General features: G+C 34.9%; 2 protein-coding genes across 5 annotated transcripts in view; one reads left to right on the top strand and one right to left on the bottom strand.

Annotated features, from left to right (window-relative positions):
* TDRD12 (tudor domain containing 12) overlaps positions 1–7,383 on the top strand; it is a 39,507-nt gene extending 32,124 nt beyond the window's left edge. For both annotated transcript variants that reach the window (XM_026856575.1, XM_026856576.1), the window contains exons 24-30: positions 2,365–2,486; positions 3,563–3,617; positions 5,220–5,333; positions 5,419–5,572; positions 5,665–5,731; positions 6,057–6,138; positions 7,132–7,383. In XM_026856575.1, the coding sequence (XP_026712376.1) occupies positions 2,365–2,486; positions 3,563–3,617; positions 5,220–5,333; positions 5,419–5,572; positions 5,665–5,731; positions 6,057–6,138; positions 7,132–7,159 (622 nt within the window). In that variant the 3' untranslated portion in view covers positions 7,160–7,383. The remainder of the gene's footprint in view (positions 1–2,364; positions 2,487–3,562; positions 3,618–5,219; positions 5,334–5,418; positions 5,573–5,664; positions 5,732–6,056; positions 6,139–7,131) is intronic.
* Positions 7,384–9,547: 2,164 nt separating this feature from the next.
* On the bottom strand, positions 9,548–22,400 carry SLC7A9 (solute carrier family 7 member 9). Of its 3 annotated transcripts, XM_026856580.1 has the most exons (14): positions 22,238–22,400; positions 21,143–21,258; positions 19,850–19,975; positions 18,558–18,705; positions 17,383–17,625; positions 16,681–16,806; positions 16,263–16,362; positions 15,267–15,311; positions 14,809–14,932; positions 13,051–13,154; positions 12,196–12,292; positions 11,258–11,407; positions 10,521–10,695; positions 9,548–9,627 (listed from the first exon to the last, which is right to left on the bottom strand). In XM_026856580.1, the coding sequence occupies exons 3-14, from the start codon at positions 19,952–19,954 to the stop codon at positions 9,563–9,565; spliced, it is 1,482 nt and encodes a 493-aa protein (XP_026712381.1). In that variant the 5' UTR covers positions 19,955–19,975; positions 21,143–21,258; positions 22,238–22,400; the 3' UTR covers positions 9,548–9,562. The 3 variants fall into 3 exon arrangements, with proteins under 3 accessions (XP_026712381.1, XP_026712383.1, XP_026712382.1); XM_026856582.1 differs by lacking the exons at positions 9,548–9,627; positions 22,238–22,400 and having other exon boundaries at positions 10,527–10,695; positions 11,258–11,345; positions 21,143–21,407; XM_026856581.1 differs by lacking the exons at positions 9,548–9,627; positions 10,521–10,695; positions 22,238–22,400 and having other exon boundaries at positions 10,834–11,345; positions 21,143–21,407.
* Positions 22,401–27,376: the final 4,976 nt, after the last annotated feature.

Here is a 27,376-nt window from a genome sequence, read left to right as displayed (position 1 = left end):
GAGTATGGCTCATTACTTAGCAGGTACTCGTAATACTTACATCATGTCTTCCTCTGATCATGGTAATTGCATCAAGGAATGCTTCTGCACGGTAAAAGATCTTAGAAAATAACACAAAGGTAAAGGATACTTTTCCTGCTATTCTGAACACAGTCTTATTTCTCTGAACTACTTGGTGAATTGCCTACATTGCAGAACTCCTGCCTGACATCGGCAGCCCAAACCACTTCCTATTAGTGCATCAAGCAGCACTCAGTATAGTGGGTAGGTTTTTCTGTTCTTTTGCCTCAGCCATTCACTTCAATTACATATCATTGCTACAGCATCCTGGGCTTCTTGTGATTGTTCATCAGTCTTCCTCTTTAGTTTAAAAGTCAACAAGATTCTTCAGTTAACTAAATGCTCATGGTTTGTCATGTGCAGTGCAAGGATCTTATCTCTGTGGCCAGAATGTAAGTGGTGTTCTACTTATCCCCCAGATAACCCACAGGTATCTAAACCAGTGGACCTTAGCATATATATGCCTTTCAGGCAAGCTTGGTGTAGCCAAAATTTTGCATGTTGTAAACTGCACTTGTCCAACAAGATAGGTTCAGTCTTAAATTGCTTCACCAACATTTTTGTACTGGAAAAAAAATGGCTCCTATCTTCATCTGCAGGATGATGTGGTCTACGGATATAGGCGGTATCCTTCCTTTGAGATAATCCATCAATTACGAATAAAGCCACTCTGTCTCTGGGCCTTCTCTCCAAACCTTTTTGGTGATAATGAAAGAGGTCGTGGCCCATTTCTAATGCATAGGCAGCTCTCTAATTTGCTGCGTTGACTTGCATGATAGATGCACAATCAGAGCACCACATCCTTCAATCTCTTTATGTGATCTTTGGATATTGTCCCATGAAGACTTGGCAGAAATTCTAGTTGCTCCTGATTTATGGTGTTTGAGAAACACAGCCTGTCCTTCATTGCAAGTGTTACCACAGCTGGAGAGGTACTAGGCCTAGCTTGAAAACTAGGGGTTTTGCAGGAATTACATCTTGTTGCAGGTTGCAGTTACATCTTGGTTGTGTTGATTTCAGGTGTTTCATTGCAGACTTCATGTACAAAGCTCTGGTTTAAATTCATACTCTATTTGCCCCGTTTTCAGCCCCCTACCTTTCAGGTCCTTCAACTTGTGAGGCACTTTCTTGCTTGGTAGTTGTTTTTAAGGTGTGGCATGTGAATACTTAAACATTTCTGTAGAATTTTGGTTGCTTGAAGGGAGGACTAGAGTCTCTCAGACTTTGGCTTTCCAGAGCTATGTAGTGAATCATAGGAGACTTGACTCTCTTTGAAGTGTGTGATTCCTTCACGTATATAACACAGAAATAGCTTCTAAAAAATACTGTAAGGTGAATTTGCTGTGCCATATTTTACCTAGTCTCAAAGAATTGTTTAGTTGGAATTATTCAGAAAAGCTGATAAGCATTTTTTTAAAGGTGGAAGTGATTAAAGATATCTCTTCTTTAAGATCAAAATTACTTTAATCTTACTAATTTACCTCCAGAGTATTTAAAATAAGCTGTATCAGTTCTGAATAAAGATGGCTGCATGGGTATTTAATATTAATTCTTCAGTATGGATTAATTTCAAAATTTGTATTTTATTTATGCAGACTGAAACATTAGGTGACAGATTACTAGACTAGTTTCAGTCCTCTTCTGCCACAAAGTGTTTGGAGGTAATGGAAGGAAGAAAGTATTTTTCACTTGGACAGGTGTCTCAGTGTTTCAAAAATTATGTAGTACAGTGTTCCTCTGGTAATGTTTTGACAGAGACTTCAGAGGCTCTTGCAGAACAGAGGGTCATAGTGCCTGTCTCTGAACTCTCAAGTAGATTGACTTTGTTGCAGTGTTTCCTGAATCTTGAGTCCAGCTACTGAAGCCCCTGTACAGCTGGAAAGACAGAGGTCTCTTACTAATAAGTGAAGAACTTCTGAGTATTCTGATATTTTTACTTTTCCAAGTCAGAATGAAATATGATCAAAAAGTCCTCAAACGTACTAGAATCCTCTGTGAAAGGGAATCATTTTCCTCTTTATGTCTATCACACAGTAAAGCAAATAGATTTTTATGATTCAAAGGAAATGCTGGTACTATCAGAATTTTAAATGTTCTTCTAACTTGGATTCCTGTATAAATGCTTGTTACTGAGTTACTGAAGTTCAGCAACCCTGTAGTGAGATTTACAGTTTGCATTTTATTGTATTTTGTTGTCTATATTAGAATGAAAAACTTCAAAATAATTTCCAGCTATGAGTAGGAATTATTTAAATATTAAACTTATTGAAACAGGTTTTTTAAAAATGTCTTTTTCTGTTTCAGAAGCATAAAGGAGGATACAGCTGGTCCAGAGAATGCATCCAATCCACAGAATATGTCAATACAAGAAAATTCTACTGAAAACTGTAATACTTCTAAAATTATTTTAGGGAATCATCCATGTGGTAAACCTTTTAATAATTTCCAAAAATTTAAAATCTTTAAAGTTATGTGCTTAAATGTCAACTTTTAAACATCATGTTACCAAATTCAAACTTCTCTGAGTATACAGAATAACACCATATAGCTAATGTTTACAGTAAGCCACAAATACTTTATAGTTAGCAGCCTGGAAATGCTGTGAGAGTAAGCCATACTAATATAGGTGTATTACTGTTTGGGAAATACTCTGTCCTGGAGAGACTCAAAATTGACTCTGAATGGAATGCATAAGCAGAAAATCTCTCCTGTAGAGAGAACAAGCATTTTGCTGCCAAAGGCCATGGTGTTTAAGGAAGTTGAAATATTTGGTGAATAATAGCATCATGCTCTGGGAGGTTGGTTGTTTGGGGTTTTTTGCCAGAGATTCAGGGTGGTAGAAAATGGCTTGGTAGTTTGGTTTTTTTTCCTTTTTAAATCTAATGTTCAAGGATGTGGTATTCGGTCAGTAGAGGCTTAAAAGCACATGGCTTTGAGTTATGGAAGGTGGACAGAAGATGATCTGACAGCAGTTGGCATGTGAGTTGGGAGCAATGAAAGCTAAGTGATTAAAAAGTTGCAGCAGAGAAAAGTCAAATAAGATCTTGGAGTGTTTATTGTAGAAGACGCTTTTTCCTGTTGTAGTAGAGTGGCTGTAATGCTGTATTTCAAGCTGTGATGGTAACCTCAGTATTAGTCATTTTATCCTTAGAACTCTTAATCAGTTTCTAAAATGACATGTTTCAGGTTTCAAATTAGTAATGCCTTGAAACTTGAAAAACGTTTACCTGACCTGGAAAACACTGCATTTTTGGTGTGGGGTTTTTTTTTTAATTTTCTTATACCAAGTTAATACTTTTATAGTTAAAATTTTCAGTTGAATTATTAACTTTGTGAAACCTTTCCGAATAGAAGTACCCAGTATAAATGCCAAATACAGTCTTGCAGTAGTAATTTGATTGCTAGCAAGTTATTTTTATGATGGTACTGGGATATTCTGGAAGTATCTGGTTTCTGTAGTATAGATAAATATAAAATATCTTTCTGGATTTCATACTTTTAGATGGCGTAGCTCAAACCAAGGAAGCAGAAGACTCTAGCCTGCATCAGCGTAAATGGTACAAAAATTCAGAGTGATTTGTTCCCATGCTTGCTTTTTAATGTGAACTGTCAAACAGGACAATCATCCTTACTGAGATTATCTGTTTTGTGAATAAATAGAGGTATATAATACCGGTAGAGGTATTCTGTTACATCAGTGCTGAGCCTGAGAGATTACTGTTGCTGTTAGATACGTATGTATATACACACATCATCTTGTGAATCCCTTAAATTGCTCTATTGCTTACTCCTGGAAGCTAACTTTATCTGTTGAAATTACCTAATCTTTGATTAGACACCATAGTACTGGGAAGTGAATGAAAACAAACACTTTTTCAGCTCAGTCCATGTGTATAAGCTCTGACTTGCACTTGTCTGGGTTATGTTTTAACCGAAGAGTGCCCTATTTGAGATCTAAATTGTAACTCCTACCCTTCTGTCTCTGTGTATTGGTATTTAATGAGATTAATCAGTTTTGTGTCTTTCCCTTGAATGCAATTCTGTTCTTAAGAAAGAAAAAAACAAAAAAAAACAAAAAACCATCACCACCACCAATTTCTGATTTATTGTTGACAATGTCTGTAGCATTAAATTATGGCCCGTTTCCTTTTCTTTTTCGTTCTTTTTTTGAAAGTGGACCCATTGTCTTATCCACAGAGGAATAAGGATAATTTCCACTGATTAAAAAGTTTGAAGAGCGTGCAGTATAAATAAATGCTAGGTTTGGTTTTGATTATGAGTATGCTGAGGGACTTAAGTGTGATTTGCAGGCCAAGTCAGCAGATAGTGGATCCTGAGAAGTTTTTAAATTTCTTGCACACTTTGGGACTTGCTTTTTGCTTATGCTTTTTTCTTCTACCTATTAATGCTAATTACAGGTGACTAATATTTTGTTGTGCAAGTACCAGAAGTATTTTGTATTTTAGCCTATTAGAAAAGTGATTGAATCCATATGTATCTCCTTCTGCAGGTTGGCCAGCACAGTTTAAGATGTGCATTATGTAATACATGTTGAGGTGTGGCTTAGCAGTTAAACTAACAAAGGTTTAGATATGACCGAGGATATGTTAAGTAACACGAATGAACAGGACTGCAGCCTGCTCATAGGATTTCTCTTTCACTGGTTGAAGCCTTTCAGCATATGGAAGTTTGAGGCATAACAGCTGTAGAATAAGTGGTTTAAAAACTCAGTGGAAATGCATATTTGTGTTTGTGGTCAGTTGAAAATTCTACATTGTTGCTCAGAGAGGTTGGTCTTGCTACTGATACCTTTTCTTTTGTCATTTCAAGATTGGACTATGATACCATCCTTAAATAAAACAGCAAGTTTGATTCCTTTGGATATCAAAGTTAAAGAAGTGTGTCTTTCCACTTGAACTAGTAGATGTGCTCCTCCAGAGACAGAGATTGCAGTGATTTTGTAGCAGACTTGCCTGATGTCCTATCATGTGCTTTCCTGACACTGCTACTCAGTTACTATGAGTACACCTACAGATGCTGAAACTCAGCTGGTTGGTTGTAACGTAATAGAAAAATTCCAGCTGTATGTGAAACAGCTTGTCTGAAACTCAGTGGTTTTATATTTTGGAAAAAATCCAATTAAACTTTCTTTATTTTAGTTTTTATCCAGAAATAAAGTGGTTTCAAAATGAAGAGACTGTTACAGTGAAGGTAAAAATAGCAAGTGTAGCCGACTATAAATGTGAATTCTCTAAACAGAAGGTGGTTTTCAGGTAGGTTTAAGAAATTTAAGTTTAATAAACAAAACGTTTGACTGTCAGCTTGCATTTAATTTTTTTAAACTCTTTTACAATGTAGTGCTTGTTCAGGAGACAAACTTTATTTGGCTGACTTGGAGCTGCATCAATATATACTTGCAGAAAAGTCTACATGTGTAATTAAGGATAAAGAGGCTGTTATTGTTCTCATGAAAGAGAAAAAAGGAGCATGGTGCAAATTACTGAAGAACAAGGTGCAGTGGAAATCAATTGAGAATTACTGAATGTTTTGAACATATTCACTGTGTGTCAGTGCAGGTATTTCAAACAATGTTTTTGTCAACAGAATCTTCATGTATCTTTTGATTTTGAACACTGGGAAGATTTTGAAGATAAAAGCCCTTTTTCAGTTGGTAAGGAATGAAGGAATTGGTTTTTATAGTGCATAAAAGGATTAGCATCTTCATTTTTGCATAGGCTTTATCTGAAATACTCATTTATTTCAAATATCTGGCACTTAACTGGCTTGCTCAAATTCTCTGAAAACAGATAAGGACCGGTAATAGCATGGTACTTTTCTCTCAGAATAGCATGGGCAAAAAGGAGTTTGAAATAGTTTTTAATGTTTTAGTCTAGTTTGTTGTCTAAAGTGTGTGGGTTTGTTGTGTTAGTTTTGTTTTTGTTAGTACTGCTACATATTTGTTCTGAAGCTCTTAGTTTTTCTTGCTTTATTCATAGGTACTAAAAAACGGTGGTGCACTGCTGCAGTAAGTGAAGAATGCACTGACTCCTCAGAAGACAGTGGCACAGAAAGTGATGAGTAATTTGGAGACAGATTTTTTTTTTTTTCCTCTAATAAGAATTATGCTTCAATATAGTCTCTTGTGTGAATCTTTCCACTAAAATTGATTAAACATACATGTTGCAGAACTGTCCTGAATTTTAGGAGGAAAATAGCAAACAAACTCCTTACCTTTGGGCTCTGAGAATCTGAAGAAATACTCCATAGAAGAACATAATGTTTGCTTTGCAGTGCATTCCATTTAAAATTGTTGTCTTTAATGATACGCACATACATATGTGTGCTATCCAAACAGTAAAATCAAAAGATTAAGCTTGGGTTGTTAAGTACCTGAATGTATGAATAATTACAGAGTTTCTAGTTTGCTTTATCTGAGTGAATTTCCTGTGTTAGCAATAGTAATTTTTGAAGTTTCACAAATCCTGATGATCTGTTGATTGTTTCTACTGTATTCCTCATTTATAGTTTGTTGGCAGTTGTCACATTTGTCAGTTCTGCATCAAGAAATGATGCCTCAACTTCAATGACAATTTTTGTTACCTGATTGGAAATATGTTGACTCTGTACGAGACACCACAGTGCTGCTCACTGTAGTAACTCGCTGCTGTACGCTTTTGTGGAACCAGCACTGTGATAGCGTTCAGAATTTGTTTTCAGTTTGACATTTTCACTTTTCAGGAATGCTCTTACTTCATTCCCTTGTATCTAAAACTCTTCTACTTTGCAGATCAACAATAAAATATTTGTCTGTTTAGCCCTAAAGCTTTGCCTTTTAGTATACCATCTTTCAGTAAATAATTTTTCACTGTTAGATTTGTGCACATCCAGAGCATCTTGCAATGAAGTAGTAATGTAAAAGATTATAAATGAATCTGGTATCTGTATCTTTGCATCTGTAGATTTTAAAGCACATTAGTTTCCCCAATGTAACTATATGGTGATTTAGAATAGAAATTTAACTTTATAGATTTTATTTTAAGAAGCCTAAAATTTTCTCGTATTCTTGACTAGGAGGAACATTCTTGTTTATCAGGGATGACATTTTCAAGAAACGCTGGGATGCCTTTACTTCAAGAATGGGAGGAGGATTTGTATTAGTATGTTAACACTGACAGTTGTTTTTTTCTAGTATTAGCATATCATATTAAAGCTGCTTCTTTCTGAATATTTAAGAATATTGCTGATGTCAGTGGAAAACTGCCATTTGACAGACAGTTGTAATTGTGTGGTTAAAAAAATTAGTGCTGTTGCAAACCTGACTACAACTGAACTTAATTATAATTTTCACCTGAGTACTGGTACTTGAAAAGCTGTAATTGTAAAAGTACTTAAGGGAAGTAGCTAATGTAACTATTTTGGTCCTGCTCTGCATTGTGATGCAAATCACCTAACTGAAAAAAAAATGGGGCAGGATGTTTTCTTTATGGTGGTGTTCTTTGACTTGTCTGATGTCTAATACAATGTAAGGTCATTTTTCTGCTGGCAGATAAATCTAGCGGGTTATTTAATAGACATAACTTATCTGTCATTGTTGTTTGAAAAGACACCTTATATGAGGTAGAAGCAAAAGCTGATTTTTAGCCATGCATTCTTAGCACCTGCCAAGAGCCAGTCTATAAAGAACAGTGTAAAAAATGTAGCAGTATGTTCCAATAATGTTCTCTTGGCCTCAAGCAGTTTTTGACCAGGGTCTTGATGAGGAAAAGGCTTTCTGTGGACTTCTTACTTGAATTGTGTTGTGTTTTGGAACCTATGTCAACTTAATATTTCTCCTACACTAAGGAATTCAGTAGTCAAACAACGTATTTTCTGAATATTTTTTTAATGTGTTTTGAAGCCATCCCTGCTCTAGCTGCTTGAAATCCCATACCCTCAAGATGTATTAGGAACAGATAGCTTGCTTTTCCCATTTTCTTGCCACTTAAAGACTCTGCCAGTAAACCTCTATTGTCATTTGTCACCTCATACCCTAATCAGTATCCCTGTTTCAGCCTTTAGAATTGTAGTAGATAGTCATTCCTTATACGGAAGTATTCTGTTTCTTTGGTCTTTCCCTGAACTTTATAGTTCTTCTGTCTGAAGTGATGTTTTTACCAACTGGGGTGGTGGGGCAGCAGTTCTAATAGTGTGACTGGGACAAAACACTGTGGTAGGTAATGACATAATTACAATTTTGGTTTGTTTCCATTGCCTTCTTTAGTCATTCTTAACCTTTTTGATTTTTTTTTTTTTATCCTGATTGCACTGATAGAGCTGATCTTTTCATAGATGTGACTATAATCACAGAATGTCCTTCAAATTAATCAAAACCTCAGAACCCGTTGTTTTTAGTTGTACTGTTGGGATTGGTTTTCCACATGGGTAGACGCAAAATGTAATATATAGGAACTTAAATTTTATCTGTTTCTTTGTAACTGCAGGATGATAGAAATAGTTTCTGTAGTTGAATTTGCTAGGCTAGTTGGTATGGACTTATCTTAAGTCAGTTGCTCAATATTCTTGTGTTACATATTTAGGATGAATGTGCTTAGTTGTTGAAAGGATCTGTTCTTTCAGTATAAATGTTCTTTCTCAAATCAAATGACAAGTGACTTAAAATTCCTTTCTTTATCCATTTGCACTGAGGGAATATGGATGCTAGGTAACATTCTTTCCCTGCCCAAGAAACTTGTAGTAGTAAAGTTAAGAGCTCCTTACATGTATATTTTAAGGTAGTATCCATTTTTTGTATTTTCCTCAACTACCAAATGGAGCATTTCTCAGATGATCGTTATCTCTGTAAAGTCGCTTTGGTGCCAAGGACAATTTCTGTGGCATTTACTTGCTGTTCCATAATTTGGATGGTGTTGGAGAAAAGAGATAGCTGAGAAATAAAGCTTTAAATTATTAACTTGTTTTAATTTTAAAAAAATCAGCCTCTTCCTATCAACTGTGCTTTCAATTTTTACTTGATTCACATTTTGTCAGTCTTTAATTTTTTGATAGCTAGTGTTTGTTCTGAGAAACTTGAAAGTGGAGTTTGTCTGGTTTTATGTTATTTTTGTCCTTTCTCTGTGGCCTGTTGAATGTCATGCTGTAAATAATAGCTGCTTCATTCTTTCAGCACTGTGATCAAAAGCATCCTGACAGTGCTGCTGGTAAGTTTTGCCATATTTGTAATTGAAAAGTTCCTTTTGTTTATTCTGAGTAATGTAAATGCAAAAAAAAAAAGATACTGTAACATTATTAGCAAACAACACAATCAGCTGTGCTGGACACTGTAACCTAGCTCAGAAATCTTTTATTCTTAACATATTTAACATTTTTCAAGTACTAAAGTGTTGCAAAAATAATACACCAGTATGAACATAACAATTTAGAAAGTATAAATGTGTGCCAAACTAAATTGAATCTTCTTCAACCAGTATAGCACTTAAAAACAACCTGGTACATATAAAATATTTTATTCAGTAACTTCCTCTGCTGGAACAACTTCCAAAAGCATCTGAAGGTGCATAGTGATGGGCTCTGAGAAAAAAAGTTATTGTTAGAGGCTTTATGAGAGCACAGTATTTCTATTCAGTTTTATGCTATTTTTCCAAGTTAGAAAATTGAGTAGTCTGTCTCTTCTGTATTCATTTCTCAAAAAATAAGAGGTGGGGAATAAAAACAGTCTTAAAATCCAAACTATAATAATCCAGGGTTTCTAAACTTGCTCTTTAATTACAGTACAAAGATTCTAATTGCATAAATACATATTTAGTAATCCCAAGGGGCAGGGCAGATGATGGATTTTTTTAATATCTGTAAAACTTCTAATTCTGTCCTCTTCAGCTGGTTTCACTTTCCCTTTTAGAAATATCACTGTATCCTGTTTTCCCTGAGATAATTGCAAAGAGTTTTTCTTGAGACTATGCAAAATCATTTTTTACATGGTCACACTGGGTTCTTGCAGCTTTCACTTTACTCAGCAGCACTGTGATTAGTTCTGGTCTTAATGCTGTTAACAGTGAAATTGATAACCTGGGCTAAAAGCACAGTGTTTTGTGGCATAAGAATATGTCTGCTAATCTTTAGTTAATGGCTAAAGAATTTGAAATATGGACAATCGAAAAGCTAACTTTGCAGGTTAAATAGTTCTGTACATTTTAAAAGTCAGTTTCTTTGTGCTACTGCAAGTGATATATTGCTTTTTTGTGAATTTTCATTTTTCATGGAGTCAGACATCACTTTTTTTCCACCAGAAGGAGTAAAATACAGTCTTTACTAAAATTCACTATGTCTGGAAAATTGCACCCTTCTATACCCTGCTCGTGTGATTTAGATGGGATGGACCATGTAATGACCTTTATTACATTAATTAATGTAAAGTTTAGCGATGTTCTGTTGAATTTGGAGCTGGATATCTGAGGTATACTTACTTGATATTTTTTGGGGCCAGTTGAACTTAAAATGAACAAAAAGTACGTAAACTATAAGTCCACTAAGTATAAATAAAACACAGTACAAATAGGCCAATTCAGGTGCACTGATGATTGGTGCCAGTACCAGTAAAATGGAGACTAATGTCACTATGACTGGAATGATGATGGGTATCTGCAGGACAAAGCACAAAATTAATTTTTTTATTACAGAAGTTGTATATATGATTGAAGAATATTTTCATTGCCTTGTGCATTTCTTCCTTTAAAAATTTTTTTTAATTAGATGGGGCAATTGAAAAATAGCAAGAATATGGATAGGGAAAACTCTTTTGCTAAATCATTGACAGATCTGTCTGTTCCCAGTTGCAGTGGAAAAATTTGCATTTTAATGAATCTGGGAGCTGACTCCAGTGCAGTGACCTGGGGTCTTATTTCGGGTACTCTGCTGATTGCAGTTTCCCATTCCCTGAAAATCTGGCTTGTGCTTGTGGTATGTGCAAGTGAAAATGGAAGTTGTGTAATCTTTTCCTGGCCCTTATGAGCTTTGTCCTAGTGCAAAACTGGAACAAAGAGACGAACTACAAATAAATAGCTAGGTTTCAGGTAAGGGGGGGGAAACCAAAACCCAAGGAGTCTGCCTGAGGATGTTCTTTAAATACCCAAATATTTAGGTTGAGTTCCTGTATTAGTATTTCTGGGAGTGGAGGAGAAGATACACTGAATGCTGAACTTACCCTGATTGGTCTCCTGAGTTCTTTTCTTGTAAACCTCATTACAATGAGTCCAACAGTGGTTAAACCATAAAATATCCAGACTGCGAAACTAAAATAATTTATGAGTGTGTCAATGTCACCAGGGATAATATAAATAATAGCAATGGCCCCCTAAAAGTGAAAACAAAAATCAGTATAGTCTATAAAAGAAGGCTGAATTGTGTCAGTATGGGCATGTTTGGTGTTCCAGTGTGATCTGTGAATTCTTTTGCTTAAATATTTGAGTACAGGTATATTGCAGCACCTTTAAAGATAGTGTTGACATCCTGCCAACATGTGTTTAGTTTTCTGTTTAATTTTAATTCCATATTAAGTCAAGACTTTAAATTTGTATGTGATAATCTGTTTTGGTTTTGACTGAGTATCTTGGAGGAAACGCAAATATTAAATATATATTTAGGTTATTAAAGCTACTGGGAGTTGACAAGAGCAACTGAATTTTACCTTGAAGTTTTACCTTGAAGATAAGATAAATGGGTAAAATAAAAATAACAATATATTATAGGTTTATTGCAAAATGTATTTACTGAATAGTTGGGGGTGGTTTTAGTGAGATCTAAATGCAGTGTTACAGGGAGGAGATAGGGTAGTGATAGCTTGCTTTCAGGCATCTTGTGAAATCCAGGATTTGCTAAGTACTAACCATTCACTTTTTAATTTGTTTTCATGATGTGGATTCTTAAAACATTTTGATTTTAAAATCCAGTCGTGGAATGAAACTGTTCAAATTGAGAAGTCAAGGGGCTTTGTGTAGTCTTTTTTCCTAATTATATATTTAACAGTTTTCATGTCTAGATAGTCAAAAATACATGTCAGGACTGCTGGTAAGAAATTGTGAAAGTATGTATTACTGGAAAATTTTTGTTGATAATTTTTCTGTACTTAGAATATATACTTACATAAAATATGATAGCGGGTGCTGGTGTTAAGCGTTTAACGCTAATGTAAGATAGCACCTTTAGCATGTGCCCTTCACGACCTGCAACATAAACAAGTCTGACAAAACAAAAGGCAATCTAGTTAGTGTGGCACCTAGACTTTTGAGTGGCATTTTCAGGTTAATTTTATTATGTGGCTACATCTGATTATAATTTCATCAGTATTTCCTTTCATATGCAGTGAGATTTAAGCACTACTATAATAGACTGAAATAAGGGAAATAACCAGTATTAAAGCAGTGAACTCAACTAAATTCAGAATCATTTTGCACGTTTCATTTAAAAATACTTGGAAAAAAATGTTACCGTGTCCCTTTTAATTAAGTATTTCCTTTTAAGTTTTTTTTATATCAAAAAGCTACATCAAAAACATTCCGTGAAAAAAAAAATTGGTCTTTACAGCCCTGTTTTATTCAGATAAATTAGAAATTATATATTTTTAAAGAGTAAATGGAAGCATTGAACAACTGATAGGAATCTTTCAAATTCTTTATTATTATAGGTGTAGTCATGTTCTTACTGGATTTTTAAACTGTTTAATTTTTAGCTTTAACCTTGTTGAGGTGAAAAAACCTTTTGTGCTATACCTGCTTTGAATTAAGAATAAGGGACCTTATTTTCTAATTTTTCAAACCTGCATAGCTACTGTTTCTTTTTGAAAATTAAACCATATAGCTAGATTTGCAGGTACTTTTTGATTACATTTTGTACATTTGGATTAAAAGAATGCCTTTATCTTTGTCTGTAGATATATAAATATACATTTTTCAATACTTTAAAAATTTTTATTTTAAGATATTTAGAATGGGAGCTTACCTGCCTGCAGTAAAACAGGTCCCATTGGCAGATCCAATTGTAGAAAACGCCACAAAGAGAGGAACTATCCAAGAGGCTGGATAAAGGACTCTGTCTCCAAATGTCTGGGATATAGGATTAAAATTATTTTTATTGTTTTAACTACCATTTATTATATTCAGTAATGTTGGAGCCTCTTTAAAAGTACAGTAAATGGATGTCCAAGGTATGTTATCGATAAAGATGTCATATATTTTGTGTAATTATTAAAGAATGCTTTGCCAAATGAAGACCTAGGTTAATTCATGAACCACTCTGTAAAGCAGAATATTGTTGTCATGGTGTTTTGAGATGCAGCATCTGTAGGAAACCTTGGGAGACAGATGTAAAGAATAAGACAGAAATTAAATTCTGTTAAAGATGCCTGGTTTGGGAACGTGCCTGCAAAACAGGAAGACAGCGTTGCAGCAGAGCAACTGATATAGAAGGAGTAACAGTGGTAGTGATGGCATGACAACCTCAGCCTTACAGGTGAACGTGTAAAGGACAAGCTTGATAAGGTCTTAAGACTACACTTCCGTTTTTTCCTGTGCCATGGTATGTTAGTTGTTACTACAGGATGGATTAGATCTTATGCAGGTACATTGATCTACTGTAAATGTATTTGAATTAAAAGTTTTTTGGCAGATAAGTTTGGGGTTTTTCGTTGGGGGATGGTTAACTTTTTTTAGCAAGTCAAGCATGACGAGTTCTGGTAACATCAGTGGTGTTTCTTTGTCCAGTAGTAGGACACTCCTCAATGCTAAGCAAGAAGTCTGTTTACAGATGTATAGACCTCTTCATACAGTGCACTCCTTTTGCTGTTTGCACTGCTCAGTGGCAGTTCTGAGATTTGTTAATTTAGTCTAAGTTTAGTGCTAGCTGATGTGTGTTCAGATTGTGAATTCAGTGGTATACTGAAGAGAACTAGTTCTTAAATAAGGTATAACTAGATTGAGACATTGCTGTGCCTCTTGGTGCAAACAAGATGCTGAAATGCAAAGTTCTACATTTTAAAATATTCATTTCTACGTTAGTGTATTACACTTTGCTACGCTGTATTCATGTCACATACTGTTTGTTTTCCCCAAAAGCTTAACATTAGGAAAAATTGCTGCATGACCCGTCAATGGTTGTTTCAGAGGCAGATGCCCCGGGGAAAATTTGCTGAATGGAACTGAAGGGACAGATGTGTTTTAAGACTTCAGAAATCTGTATAATCTTTAATTTTATATGTAATAGTATGTCTTACATTATTTCCATATATCTTAGCTTTGTTAAGAAAAAAAAGCAAGAATAAGGTGGTGAATTATGGACTACTTGCTGTTATCTTCAGAACAACTAACTTGAATCTACTGTCATTTTACATGTGCTTGTTTCTTAGCAATACTGGAAACACTGAGAAGGGCAAAGCAGCAGTCAGATGTTGGTTTTCCTTCCATCTTTTTGGTGCTTATGGAAAACAGTCAACCTCTGAGCTGCAGTGTTTACAAAATATTAGCTGAAGACTGCATTACTTTCTTACGTCCTTTTTTTTCTTGGGATATGACAACTACTGTTTAAGCATTACTGAAATTAATTTTAGATTAAGAAGGAACAGCAGACAATGGGGGGAAAAGGTGACACAGCGTAGACAGAAATTAATTGTATGTTAAGAAAAATTACAGGTTCCTTTTTTACTCATGACTTTAATGCACACAGCCTTCTCCAGATGCTCTATTACAAAATAAAGTGGCTTACCACAGCAACTGCCTGGGACTGCAGGAGTTCTGTTGAAGTCATTACGGTGAAATATGAAATGTTTATCAGAACGTAACAAACTGTAACCAAGGGGATTCCAATAATTATAGATAGCGGTAGATTTCTAAAGAATGCAAAAGTAAGACTCCATCAGCATTGCTATATCACTGGTAGAGTTGTCACAGTAAACTGTGGACTCTTACTTTTCCCCATATGCTCTTTAGGTGTATTTACATTTCTTTATTGTAGAGCCATGGAAATCAGATTTTTACAACAGGAAAAATACAAATTTGCATAATTTTACAGAGCCTGTAATAGATGCTAGTTAGCTTTGTCTATTAGTGCTCAAACCTTGTTAACCATAGCTTTTAAAAACTAAAAGATAAGCCTATTTGTACAAAAAATATTAAGTGTTTGACTTTTGTCATTAGAAACACTGCTTTCCTACATAGTTTTACCTGTAAGGATTTTTAAGTTCTTCTGTGATGTAATTGAGTTGATTCCTGGAAGGAAAAACATTCATACTATGTTATTAGCAGTCAGATGTTGAAATATTAATATATTATGAAGTCAGGTGTTATTTCTTGTTTTACTGGCTTTTACCTTTTCAGTTTATAAAAAAGGTGCAACCAATCTTAAGTGGTGAAACTGTAGAACTTTTTAAAGAAATATGTGAGCTTTTTATCTGAATGTCAGCCTCTTGATTCACCATCTTTTTCTCCATTATCTTTTCTTCCTCACAGTTTTAGAAGTATCTCTGAGATTTTTTTTTGAAATAAGATTCTTAGTTCTTGGATAAAATATCACAGAAGAACAAAAATTTGGCAGACGTTTATCTCAGATTTACAAGACTGCCTTTGAAGTTCAAGCTTTGCAATATCTGAATCTTTTCAAATAAGAGCACAAGCATATACTTTGCAAGGACTGAAGCAAGTCTGCTAATATTTCACAATTGTTCTGTAAATCTTATTGTCTAGAAAACTGACGTGAAAGTGTTTTTAAGGATTACGCTTAGCAGAATTATGATTTCCAAGTACTTGTTTTCAATCTGGTTTACATGCTCTAACATAAACAGATTTTTACTCATCAATTTATGAAAATGTGGGGAGGAGTTGGTTTTTACAGTTCAACAGGCTAATTTTCAAACTTCAGTGCCTGGTAGTTACATATTGAAATAATTGTTTGGGCACCAGCTTCCCTCCTCCCTTAAACCTGGGTGTCTGTCTGAATTAGCAGACTTAACGTGTCTGAGTTGAGACACTCAGGCTTGGAAATAAAACCTCAAAGAGTAATCCACTTAAAACTGAACTGGTGTTCTTTTGCCAGAATTCATTAAGAGATCCTTAATAACAAGTAAGATGTTAACTTTTTCAGATCACATCTTTGCATTCTACAGAAAGAGAGTAAACCAGTTAAAGGCTGTTTAACCGTTAACACTAGTAAAGATACCTTACCATCCATCGTACGCCCAGAGCCCGTTATAAAATGCCAAACCAATAGAACTAACAGAAATTTTACTGTCCTTAAAAGAATCTTCAAAGTTTTCAGTTTTTCCTGCAAATAAAATGTGGATTACGGATTAGTGTTGAAATTAATTCCTTTAATCCCCACCGAATGAAGAAACATTCCAACATCTGTTTCATGTTTTGAAACATCTCAGTGTTAAAATTGGTACCACTTTTTATTAATTAATCTGTAGTGTTGCATTTCCCACCCCCTTCTCTAAAAGAAAATAACCATATTCCCAAGAGATCTGGAACTAAAACATTGAATAGAGAGAGCCTTATTGTTGTACCGTTTCTGTCAATGGGAAACTTTTTAATGGTCACAGCAGAAGCTAAAACAAATTTTGCAAGTAAAGTATTTAATTACCTTGTGCAAGGAGAACAATCCCACTTACAATAATGATTGTGACAATGATCATTTTAGCAGCTGTGAGAAAATTCTGAAGATAGCTTCCCAACTTCACACTCAGTGAATTCACTATTGTAATTATCACTAAAAAAAAAAAATAAATTTATCAAAATTGAAAGAAAAGTTGCCTCTTAAAACCTTCCCCCCCTTATTTACTGTACTGCATTTTCTTCCCACTGTTTGTATTATTGATAGTTTTTTAACATACTAATGTTTGAATAACTTTTAAAATAGGAAAAAGTTTTATAAATTAGATTTTTGATAGTACCTTTAACAAAAGAAAAAATATTTTTTCACAGCGTTCTGATAAATACAGAAATAATATCTCTGCACTTAATTTTTCTTCCTTTTCTGCTAGAGATAAACATTCATTCCACAGCTGTATTTTAGTAAAGAATAAAATAAATTTAAGACTAGGAGCAGACTACTTCAAAATCTATCCTTTTTGTATGTTAAATTAAGTTATTGTGGGAAGGACTTGCTGTACTGTGTTCCAGTTTTCTGTTGCTTTCAGTGTAGGATCACTTCCCAGTGTCGTCTTGAAGATTAACCTACTCAAGTTTTACTGTGCTGAAATGCTTTCACTGATGGGGCTGAATGGAAATCACTATGCAATTATGGATCTTGTCTCTTAAAATTTAAAAAAAGTCTGGACTTTACCAATGGCAGCTGCAGCAAGACACTTGATGACAACTTGGGGTGGATCACAACCTGGATAAAAAGGAGTTGATGCATATTCTGCAAAGCTGAGACAAATGATGGCAAATGAACTGGGTTTTGTGACAAGTAAGCTTGTCCAAGAAAACAAAAACGCTGGAATTGGGCCAAATGCTTCCATAAGGTAAGGATATTCTCCTCCGGATTTTGTAATCATTGTACCAAGCTCAGCATAACAAAGGGCCCCTGAATAACAAGAAAAGCACTTATTGGTTATTTAGTTCATGCACTTCTTAAACTATGACTAGCTTAGAGCAGTTTATCACTTTTTTTTAATAGCAAAAGTTAAAGAAATGAATATATACAATACAACATTACTTTTATAACATTTTTTTTCCAATTGCTCACAAGCAATTAAAATGCTTTTGCATATATGGTAAAATGTACTGAAACTATTAAGTTAGTCAGGAATTTACTACTATTTGTGTTTAAGACTTCAGCAAATAAAGTACAGACATTCTGATTCTCTATTAGATTTCTTTTTAAGAAACCAACACTATACAAAGCGTGATAACTGCACTAGAGCTGACTTACCTTTTGGAAACTTAAAAAGGCTTGCTGCACAATTTTTAAGTAAAATGTCTACTAAGCTTAACTTTAATGTGCAGTAATGCTTCCAGGTTTATTGCTGTATCTGGCATTTTGCTTAAAGGTTTTTTGCATATGCTGTGTACTGACACAATGCCCAAAAAATTTCTTTTTGTTTTACTACTTGAAATATTTTTAGGTGCTTAGTGCTAAAATTTCTGATGACAGAGTATTAGATTCACACAATTACACAAGTAGAAAAATAGCAGAATTACATAGCTCACTGCCAGTAAATTTCATATTTTGCCTTTGACTTAAGTAGAAGAGTATTCATTTCAGTTAGTGGATGAAGTAAGCAAAACTAAAACTTGCTTTCAAAACTACCTAAAAATATGCTTTACAGTGTTAACAATTTATCTTTTATAAATGGCACATACTTAAAATTTTGCCTGAATGCTGCTAACATTCATCAGGATCTGACTGATTGTCCTCTAGGTGCCATTAACCAATTTGTGAAATGGGAGTAGTATGCAGAAATAGTAGATACAAAGATTTAAGCAAAGATTCAGGTTCTTTGACGACTCATTTACCTAATGTTGCAAGAATTCCACAGGCTGCCCAGATGGTTAAACAAGGACCCACAGCTCCAACATTGGCAAGTACTGATTTTGGAGAAACAAAGATACCTGAGCCGATAATTGTACCAACAATCATACAGATTCCACTGATGAGGCCCACCTTGAAATAAAAGGAGACATTTTGGTAAAGTAATTGCTAATGATTTAATAATTACTCTTCAGTTTAATACGATTATAATAATTGTCATTACTGATATTTTTTTTTTTAGCTTTCAACATATAGCTTTTATGAAGTAACAAACTATGTGAAGTTTCTTGTTTCTTTACAAGATGCACACATAACCCTGTGACATACTCCTGCTGTTTCTAAAAGTAGTTATTTGGACTTTGCCTGCCTATTTATTTGCTTTATTAAACCATTCTTTGGATTATGTAGGTCTCAAATCTAACCTTCTACAGGTGAGCATCCCCTTTCCACTCTGGTTAAACTCTTGACATTCTTCTATGAGCACTTGAGGAATTGTGAATTCTTTACGCTTCAAAATTAGTTTTACTAGATGGGCTCGGGTTTTTTTTTCCTTTAAGCAGTTGTTCTCCTCTCCTTGCTTCAGTTATTTGTGCGCAGGAATTATCTTGATACTGCTAGGTAGTGAAAAGATCATGTTCTTTTGACATTGTAGTAACCTTTTCTGGGAGGCGTCTCAAAAAAATTTTAAAAAGCTACTGAAATTTTCCTGTTAGTTACAGCTAGTCTTAACTATCAATATTTTGCCAGTCTTGGCACCAAACTGAAACCACACAGAGAATCTTTTTCCAGGTTATTTAAAGAGGAATTCCACTGCCTTCTGAAGAGAAACTTGTTGGAGAGTAAGTGGCACATATGTTATCTAAAGTCTTTGTACCAGTAGCTATTTTATGGCCATAAACACTAAGAAACTTTCAGAAGCAATGAGCTGAACAACCCACTTCAGGCTCTGAGAAGTGCATATGGAAAGAAACAATTAAGTTTATCAAGTGTCTCACTTGATCAACTTTGAATTTATCAGATACGAAAATAATTAAAATAATTACAAAATACGTATTCTTTTAAATTATGTTTATATTGGAGCTACTTAACTAGTAATGAGCAGTTTCCTAAAAGGTAAACCAACCACAGTGTCAAGATGTTAATACATCAGAGCTAAATGGGTACACAACTGCAGATTTTGTGCAATGATGCACTGTACACAGATACCCCCATGCTGCCTCCCTCTGCCAGCCCCTCGCATGCATGCAGACTGAAGGCGGAAAAGAAGTAATTTTGCCTGCTTTTGTAGGTTCATCGTTTGGGGTTCATGACTCTGAACAGATTGTCCATCCTCTTTTCCGCTGTGTTCTCCTTTTCTTTTCCTCAAGCTTTCTTCACCCATTTGGTTTACTTGATGAAATCTCTAAGGAAATAAAAACAAAATATCAATCTAGCATAGCGTTTGAGTTTTGCTGAGATATTTGGATCTAAAATAGTGTAGTTAAACATTGCCAGAAAACATAAATACACACACTCACACGCAGAGGACTTCCATTTAACTACCTACTTGGAAATTAAAATCAAGAAGTCTGCTTCACCTCACCGCTCAGATTTGCTGTGGATTTTCCTCATACCTAGCTGTCAGTGAGTGTCTTTGTATCTTCTGTCTCAGGTTGCATTCAGTTGAGAGGATACCCGTACCAGAATAAGCTAGGTTTTATAGCTAGTACCTCCTTTGAATTCTTCTAGAGGTCCAGACAGATTTAATCTTCCTTCCAAAAGCATGTCTGTTTTCTTATCTAGGAGACCTTCTTTCTGATCTTCCTTAAATTAGGCCTTGTCTCACTTCCTTGGAGGTGCAAGTATCTGCTAAAGCAGCAAGTCTGCTGTAATTGTCTAATTAGCAGCTCTTTGCCTCAAAAAGAGTCACCAGTCTTCTTGGTGTTGACTCAGTGTGAATGTCTTTTACTGAACATTTTGTTCTGTTTAGAATTAGAATGTAAACAGTTTGTTTTCAAATTTAAATTTAAACTTGTAATTTTTTTTTTGTGTGTGTGTGAGGACTTTGCTTGTTGTCCATAGTACTGGAATAAAATACAACCTGAGATAAGTGAAGGAAATTGATCTGGTTGGGCCCTGATTCTAAAAAGCTGATTCAGTCCAAAGCCTCATCTGTCCTCAGACTCTGCAGCTATAATTACTGGAATCTGAATTTTGAAAATAATTTTGCAGTTACACAGACAGTAATTCAGGAATGCTTCACGTTTAGGCAACTTGGCTAGTATCCAGTAATTCTTGGCTACAAAAAGTAGCATTTTAAATTGACGGAATGCCTATCTCACTACTGCTGGTCTTCAGAAACATTTGGACTATAAAGACATCAAGTTTATGTTTTGAATTAAAGATTTTTCAAGTAAATCATCATGAATCCAACTCTTAAGATTAAACCTACAATAAAAAATTGCCCATGTAAGGAATGCAGGGCTTGGGTCACTGAATTTTATTACAGTTTTGTGCCCAACTTCTCTTTGAAGTCTTGTATTTAGAATGTTTTAATCATCATCTTTTAGCAATTCATACTGTCACTTACCTTATTTATTTAGATTTGTTTGGTGCTAATCAGGCTCCAGGAATCTTTGTATAGTATATTTCTTTATCTCTCCCGTTAGATTTACCAACCAGTTAGACAGCAAGACGTGTCCATGTCTGAAACCAGAACACGCAGAAGCAGCAGCAGCTTAAGTACAGAGGTTATAAAAGGTAATCATTAAACCCATTCTCAGCCAAGAAGCTTTGAGATAGGAACCACAGGTAAACCAATAGTCCAATTAGTTTATCTTTAAAAAAAAAAGTCTTTGTTCCATTCGTGAGAATGTTTGTCCAGTACCTAAGTAGTATGTTACATAGTGAGAGTGAACCGTAATTTAAAGAGTCTGTTTTGATGATTTTACATTGAGCAATTTTTAGTTTAGAAATACTTTGGCAGATAACCTTGAAGTAATTGTCATGTTATGGGTGTATTAAAAACATCTGTCCAGATGTTACCTGCATCCTATAAAAATAGTTGATGTTTTTATCTTGAGAAGGTAGAGAAGTGTGAGCAGAAATATTTCCTTTGTTTTTCATTAACCTGAAGGCAGCTGAGTGGGCAGCTTGTGTTTCCTTCGCTTGCAGTTCAAATTAATTTTTCATTTTTGCAAACGTTTAAAGATCTTGCTTTAGTGAAAAATGCCATTCTCTATTGTTACCCTGAGTGCTGTGAAATAAGGTAGCTTCTTTGATTCTGGCTAATCATCCCTAAAATACTTGCAAAACCCCCCTTAATCATATTTCACTTCATTGTGTTTGGCAGTGCAGTTATACAGCTCCTTTCCTGTAAAACATCCAAACTAGTAAGTCCCGATCAACCGAATCTAACTTGAGATGACATTTTTCAGATGTACTGGTATTAGTCACTGATGTTAAGATAATGCCTCATAAAATTGTAGTACAGGATTGGAAGTAAAACCAAATTGTTGGACCTAATTATCAACAAAAGTCTATCCTGGCATGATTTGACAGTTATTTTTCTTCTTTAACCTTCTGTTTAAGCATGCAGGCTTGATAAACAGGAATTCATTTCTTTTTAATGTTGATGTAAATCTGTGACTAAAAAAGGACTCGTAAGAAAATGTTGAACACTTACGTTGGTTTGTATTTGCCATGTTTTGTGATAGTTGAGCCAGACTTTTCTGTGAATGTCTTTTTTCCAAGATTGAGATTGCCACGTAATGTCAGTACTGAAAACAAAACAAAACCAAAGCTGTATTTTTTTCCTTACTGTCTTTTTTTTCTTTTTTTTTTTTTAATTCTTGCAGAAATAGGGTTACACTTCAAGAGAAGCTCTTCCATCTTAACTAACTTCTTGCTCAAAAATTACCATCTGAACAATGGTTGAACAAGTTGTGTTTTTCCTACAGATACAGGAATAAAGACTCCTAAAATTGTAGTTTTACTACAAGCATATGAAAATTTTTTCTGCATCTTTTACAAGGACTTAAAAAATATTTTTCATGATAGTTGTGATGTAGGATTAAATAAACTAATGTTTCTGTATCCATCAACTGCAGATGCCTAGTTTGGTATTGGATATTATATAATGTACCTCTATGTTCTCTATCGCTGATAATTTTGAAATGAGTGTTTGTAATCTTATCATTTCTTATGCTTTCCATTAAATGCTACAAGGATCATTGAAATAGCTAATGTGAAAAGAAAAAAGGGGGGAAATCATTATGGCGCTAACTTTGTCCTTCAGAATGAAGTAGACACCTTTCATATCTCTGCCCTGGAATTTCAGACCAACAAGAAAAAGGGGAAAAAACATATAATATTGATGAAAAGATAATGGAATATGTCACCTTTAATTTCATGTGAAGTCTTTGAAATTTTTGTGCAGAGATGTGTTCTACATGCCTTGTGATGTTTTCAGCTGTGTTCTTCCCACATCAGATCTATACTGTTTCTTCAGATGCAATAAAAGCATCACTGAAAATGTTGAGTTTATACCTAAGCAACCAGTTTTCCTCAGTCAATCTGGACTGTGAATTTGGAGAGTTCTGTTGAATAGGTGTCTTAAATCTCTGCCAGTGACTTGACCTTAACTAGCCTGTTTCCTTACAAAAATGGAAAAGTATCTTAATTTACTGTCTAGTTTTGTTTTTAAGGGTTAATCTTCTTGGGATGCTATAAACTTGTTAAAGAATTTGCAATTTTACCAGCAATCCTTCTTTTCCTCAGCCACTTGAGGAAAAAAAATAACAGTAGAATCCTTGAACTGAATGTTTATTTTCTTTATGGACAAGAGAAATGGCATTTTATAGCCATGGGAAGACTCCTTCCCTCTCAAATATATACATAGATGAAGAGATCAAGGAGTTCAGATTCCAAGGGGCTGCAGAAGCAAACACTTTGTGGGCTGGTCCTGTCCAAACAGTGTAGTTTGAACCTTTTCAAAAGCTATTTACCAATTAAATCGTAAAAAGTAATTTTCAACTTTAATTCGGGAAATAGAGAGGGCACAGTATATAAATACCCTTTTTATTATCATTAGTCACTAATAATAAAGGTTAATGTTTGCTAGGGTTGGTATTTATTGCTTGCAGTAATGCAGATGTTCTGCTTTGACCAATACTTAAGCAAATGGTAAGGATCATTCTAACGTGCAGGTTTTAATTGTAGCTTAGCAGTATCTAAGAATGGGTACTTTCCATTCTAACCTTGCTACTTAACAGGTTACTTAATTTAAATTAAGAGGATGGGTCTGTTTACTTGCACTTGCTGTTCTTTGAATCCTACCATTAATAAATGTGCTGTAAGAAGTCATCTCACTACTGTCATCCTTAAATGCATTTCCTTTTTTTTTTTTTTTTTGAGTAATTGCAGGCATGCTGCAAGTGGAATATAAGAAAGCAGCGTTTTATTAATAGCTGCGTTGATACTGGCTGATGCTAGTGGATTGCAAGATCTGTGCATCTTGTGGAGGTCAGTAGAAAGCATTAGATGACTATGTAGTTCTTAATGCCCATAGTACATATGGGTTTTTAATGCCTGCATATTTTCCCTACCTAGTTCTTGGTTACAATGCAGTTGCTTTTGACTCTGAAAAATAAGGCTCTTGAAAAGATCTTCAGATTTGCTGAAGTTTTGCACTAGACCTGTCTGAATAGTGCACATTTTTTAGTAAGACAAAGATTTTCTGGTTTTGTTTTGTTAAGCACAGCTGTATAGAGATCGTCATACACTTGTAAATGCTGGGTATCACAAAAAAAATCAAGGAATCTTCTCTTAAGGATATTCTAAAGAAACTTTTGATAACCTCTGAAAAAAATTATCTTGAGTATATCAAATTTGGGATTTTTCAGAGATTTCAGGATCGAAAGTTTTTAAAAGTGTTTCAGAGCCTGATCAGAATTAGTGATTTCTTGAATACACAGCCAGCTCCTCTTCTTTTTCTGTTTGAGGAACGAGTGTCTCACTTTGATCTCCTTTTTGAGTCCAAAATTCAGGTTGCATTCCACTGATGTTTCATCAAGGAGGGATTAACAGATAACATTGGCTTTGGATGACAGCATCTTTAGTGTGCCCATTTCTAGCTGAGGAAGAAAGCAGTGAATGCTCTTCGTCTTGCTTTTTATGGTTTATGGTAGCAGAAGCACTCCATAGAGGTTATGATGCTCTGTGCCAATTACTTTTTAAGTCTCAAGTTTAGTTTTAAGTTCACCAAAACTCGATATTTGATGTGTAAAACAGCTTTTAATTACTACAATATGATGTCTTTATATGTTTCATATCTGAATGCAAGTTTATATAGATATGTTGAAATTAAGTTAGTACAGGAAAAAAAATCAGAACTAAAAAATTTGCGGATGTCACTCACTGAGAAATCACATTTTTAAAGGTAAATAAGCCTTCAAAGTGCATCTGCTGTTACAGATTAAACCTGATTGACGCTGTTGAATTTTTACCATATTTATTTGCATTAGATTTGCAGAGTAGGATGAGTGCTCAGAGCTCTCCTAAATAGAAGAGCTGTGCCTGGCCAGCCCAAGATTTGTAGTCTCGGAGGGAAAGCTCTTAGAACTGATTCAATGTGCCAGTATAGTGGCCTGAATTTTTCATGGTGAGAAATCTTGGGAGGCTCTCTTCTGAGCACTTGAGCTATGTTCTGGCTAGGAAGCATCTTTGTGGCTTAAAAATAGTGAGGGAAGAAGAAAACAGCTGGGTTTAAATGACTTTTAAATAGGCAGGAGAAGTTTTCTAATAGGCTAGAAATTAGAAAATGACCCTGAGTTCACAGGACATTAGGGCACACTTATCTTAATGTGTCTGTTGAGTGTCAGTATCTCCCTGGTATTTACAAAACAACTGAAGTTCAGAGTATGTGATACTTTGTTCTGACCACGAAGTAAAGCTAATACATTTTAACAGTAGTTGGAAAATGCCTTGGAACCACCGAAGTTTGCTCCAGACTCTCCAGTGGTTTTGGAAAGGTGATGGCAGTGTTTGGTCTTTAATTTATAATGACATTACTTAATCCAAATGCTTTTCTAGGGAAAATGATGTTCAGTTATTATAGACAGAATATACTTTGTAAATTCAGCAGTGAAACATCTAACATGACTACAATTCCACAAATTCTGAATTGTTTTCTCAAATATCTTGATAGGAATTGAAGAATGCTCTTTGTTTTTATGTTTTGTGAAAGGAAGGTGAAACTACTTCATTGGTTCAACTTGCAGACTGGAAGATACTGTAAATGGAAGGAAGGTGCAGTATATCAGAAGCAGTATGCTCTGTCAGCAGTGGTTAACATTAAATAGTAAATTGCTACTGTCAGGTGGGTAACAGAAAAAATAAATTGGCATGGTTAGGGTTTTTGTAGTAGAATAAAACAGCCAAATTTCTGTAGTAAGTGTCTATATTTAGTATCTATGAAACAAGGTAAAGTAAAATGATTTTTAAAATCTCATTAAGTTCTGGGTTTTTAAGGTACAGTTTCTTCAATACCAATGTACTAACCAAGCTCACTTACTTGATTATGCAAAATTCCAACACATTCACACTTGAATGTGTTTGGATCTTGTTTCTAAATACAAGGTGATGATTTACTCAGAACAGGGTAGTTAATTCTTCATTTCAGTGCTTTAAAGATGCATAAAAGTTGTTACCTGTACAAACAGGAAGAGTATTCTGCTATTTGTTTCTTTGTAGTACTATAGTACCTAGCAGTAATAGCTGTGACACTGGGCTATAAAGGAATGAGACAGTGACTGAATTCATCAGTATTTCAGTCAAAATAAACTGATTTCTCAAAATATTAGGCTAAGTGGATGAAGAAAAAGTATATCCATTTTGGAAGGGCTTTTATTGGTGACTCGATAGTCTTAACAGCAAACTGTGGTGGGAAGGTCTAAAAAAAATGTATTAAAATCTGTAATAAAGTAGATTAAGAACTAATTGAAAAACTTAGGCAGAAAGAAGCAGTGGCTCAGTGTCAGGCTCACTGGGAAAAGGTTTTTTCTGCAGGAATGTGTCCTGGGCCTGTTCTGTTCAGAGGTTGTTTATGTTGCAGTGCACGGAAAATACTGTGAATGTACACATTTGTGAGCAGTACAGAGTAGGGAGGATGCTCTAATAGACTGGGCTGGTGAAGAATGTATTGTCCAGAGAGGTTAAAAGAATTCCTTTATTACACACCTTTACTGAAGGATTAAACCAGCATCTGTCAGTAGTGGCCCAGTAAATCCTCCTGTAAGGGCATTGTTCAGTGATCCTAGATTTTCTGTAGTGTGCTGAAAACTACACCAAGCAGGGGAGAGAAGTCAGAACAGATGTACCAGCTTCAGAAGACATGTTAGAATCATGACAAGCTTTTGTGGCTCCTGAGTTACTGTGACATACTGAAAGCTTCTGAGTTCCTGCTTGTGACCATTGAGCAGGATTCGCAGTGTGTGCAAAGTGATTTCTATGCAAATCATGTCAGCTGGTGAGATCTCTGATTGCTGCAGGAGGTAAAGGCTTCAAAGGTTTACAATATCCATATAATTTCCACAAAGTACATGGTAGTACATTGGAGTTTAGGTAACAAGTTCTGTGTGAGTGTGTGTGATAGACACTCTGTAGCCTCTGTCAGATTCTGGATTTTGAGTTTAAGGCAGTTGTTTCACAGTTCAGATTGCACCTTTGGTACTCATCCTGATGCTATTTTCTTCCATGAACTTCATCCCACTCCTTTGCGTGGCTTGGTTCAAAGGTTACTTGAAGTAATTTATTTTCATCCTTG

This window comes from Athene cunicularia (genome assembly GCF_003259725.1).
Source record: "Athene cunicularia isolate RWA chromosome 11 unlocalized genomic scaffold, athCun1 chr11_part1, whole genome shotgun sequence".
Taxonomy (NCBI): domain Eukaryota; kingdom Metazoa; phylum Chordata; class Aves; order Strigiformes; family Strigidae; genus Athene; species Athene cunicularia.
This window is presented reverse-complemented; position numbering and strand designations above follow the sequence as displayed.

What these genes read in the sequence shown, in the direction of transcription:
- SLC7A9 (XM_026856580.1), bottom strand. Translation starts at nt 19,954, where the DNA reads ATGGGTGAAGAAAGCTTGAGGAAAAGAAAAGGAGAACACAGCGGAAAA. An exon ending in TGGAATTCTTGCAACATTAG is followed by an intron (nt 17,626 to 18,557) that starts GTAAATGAGTCG and finishes CTTGTTATTCAG; the next exon opens with GGGCCCTTTGTTATGCTGAG. An exon ending in CTCTGGGCGTACGATGGATG is followed by an intron (nt 15,312 to 16,262) that starts GTAAGGTATCTT and finishes TTTTCCTTCCAG; the next exon opens with GAATCAACTCAATTACATCA.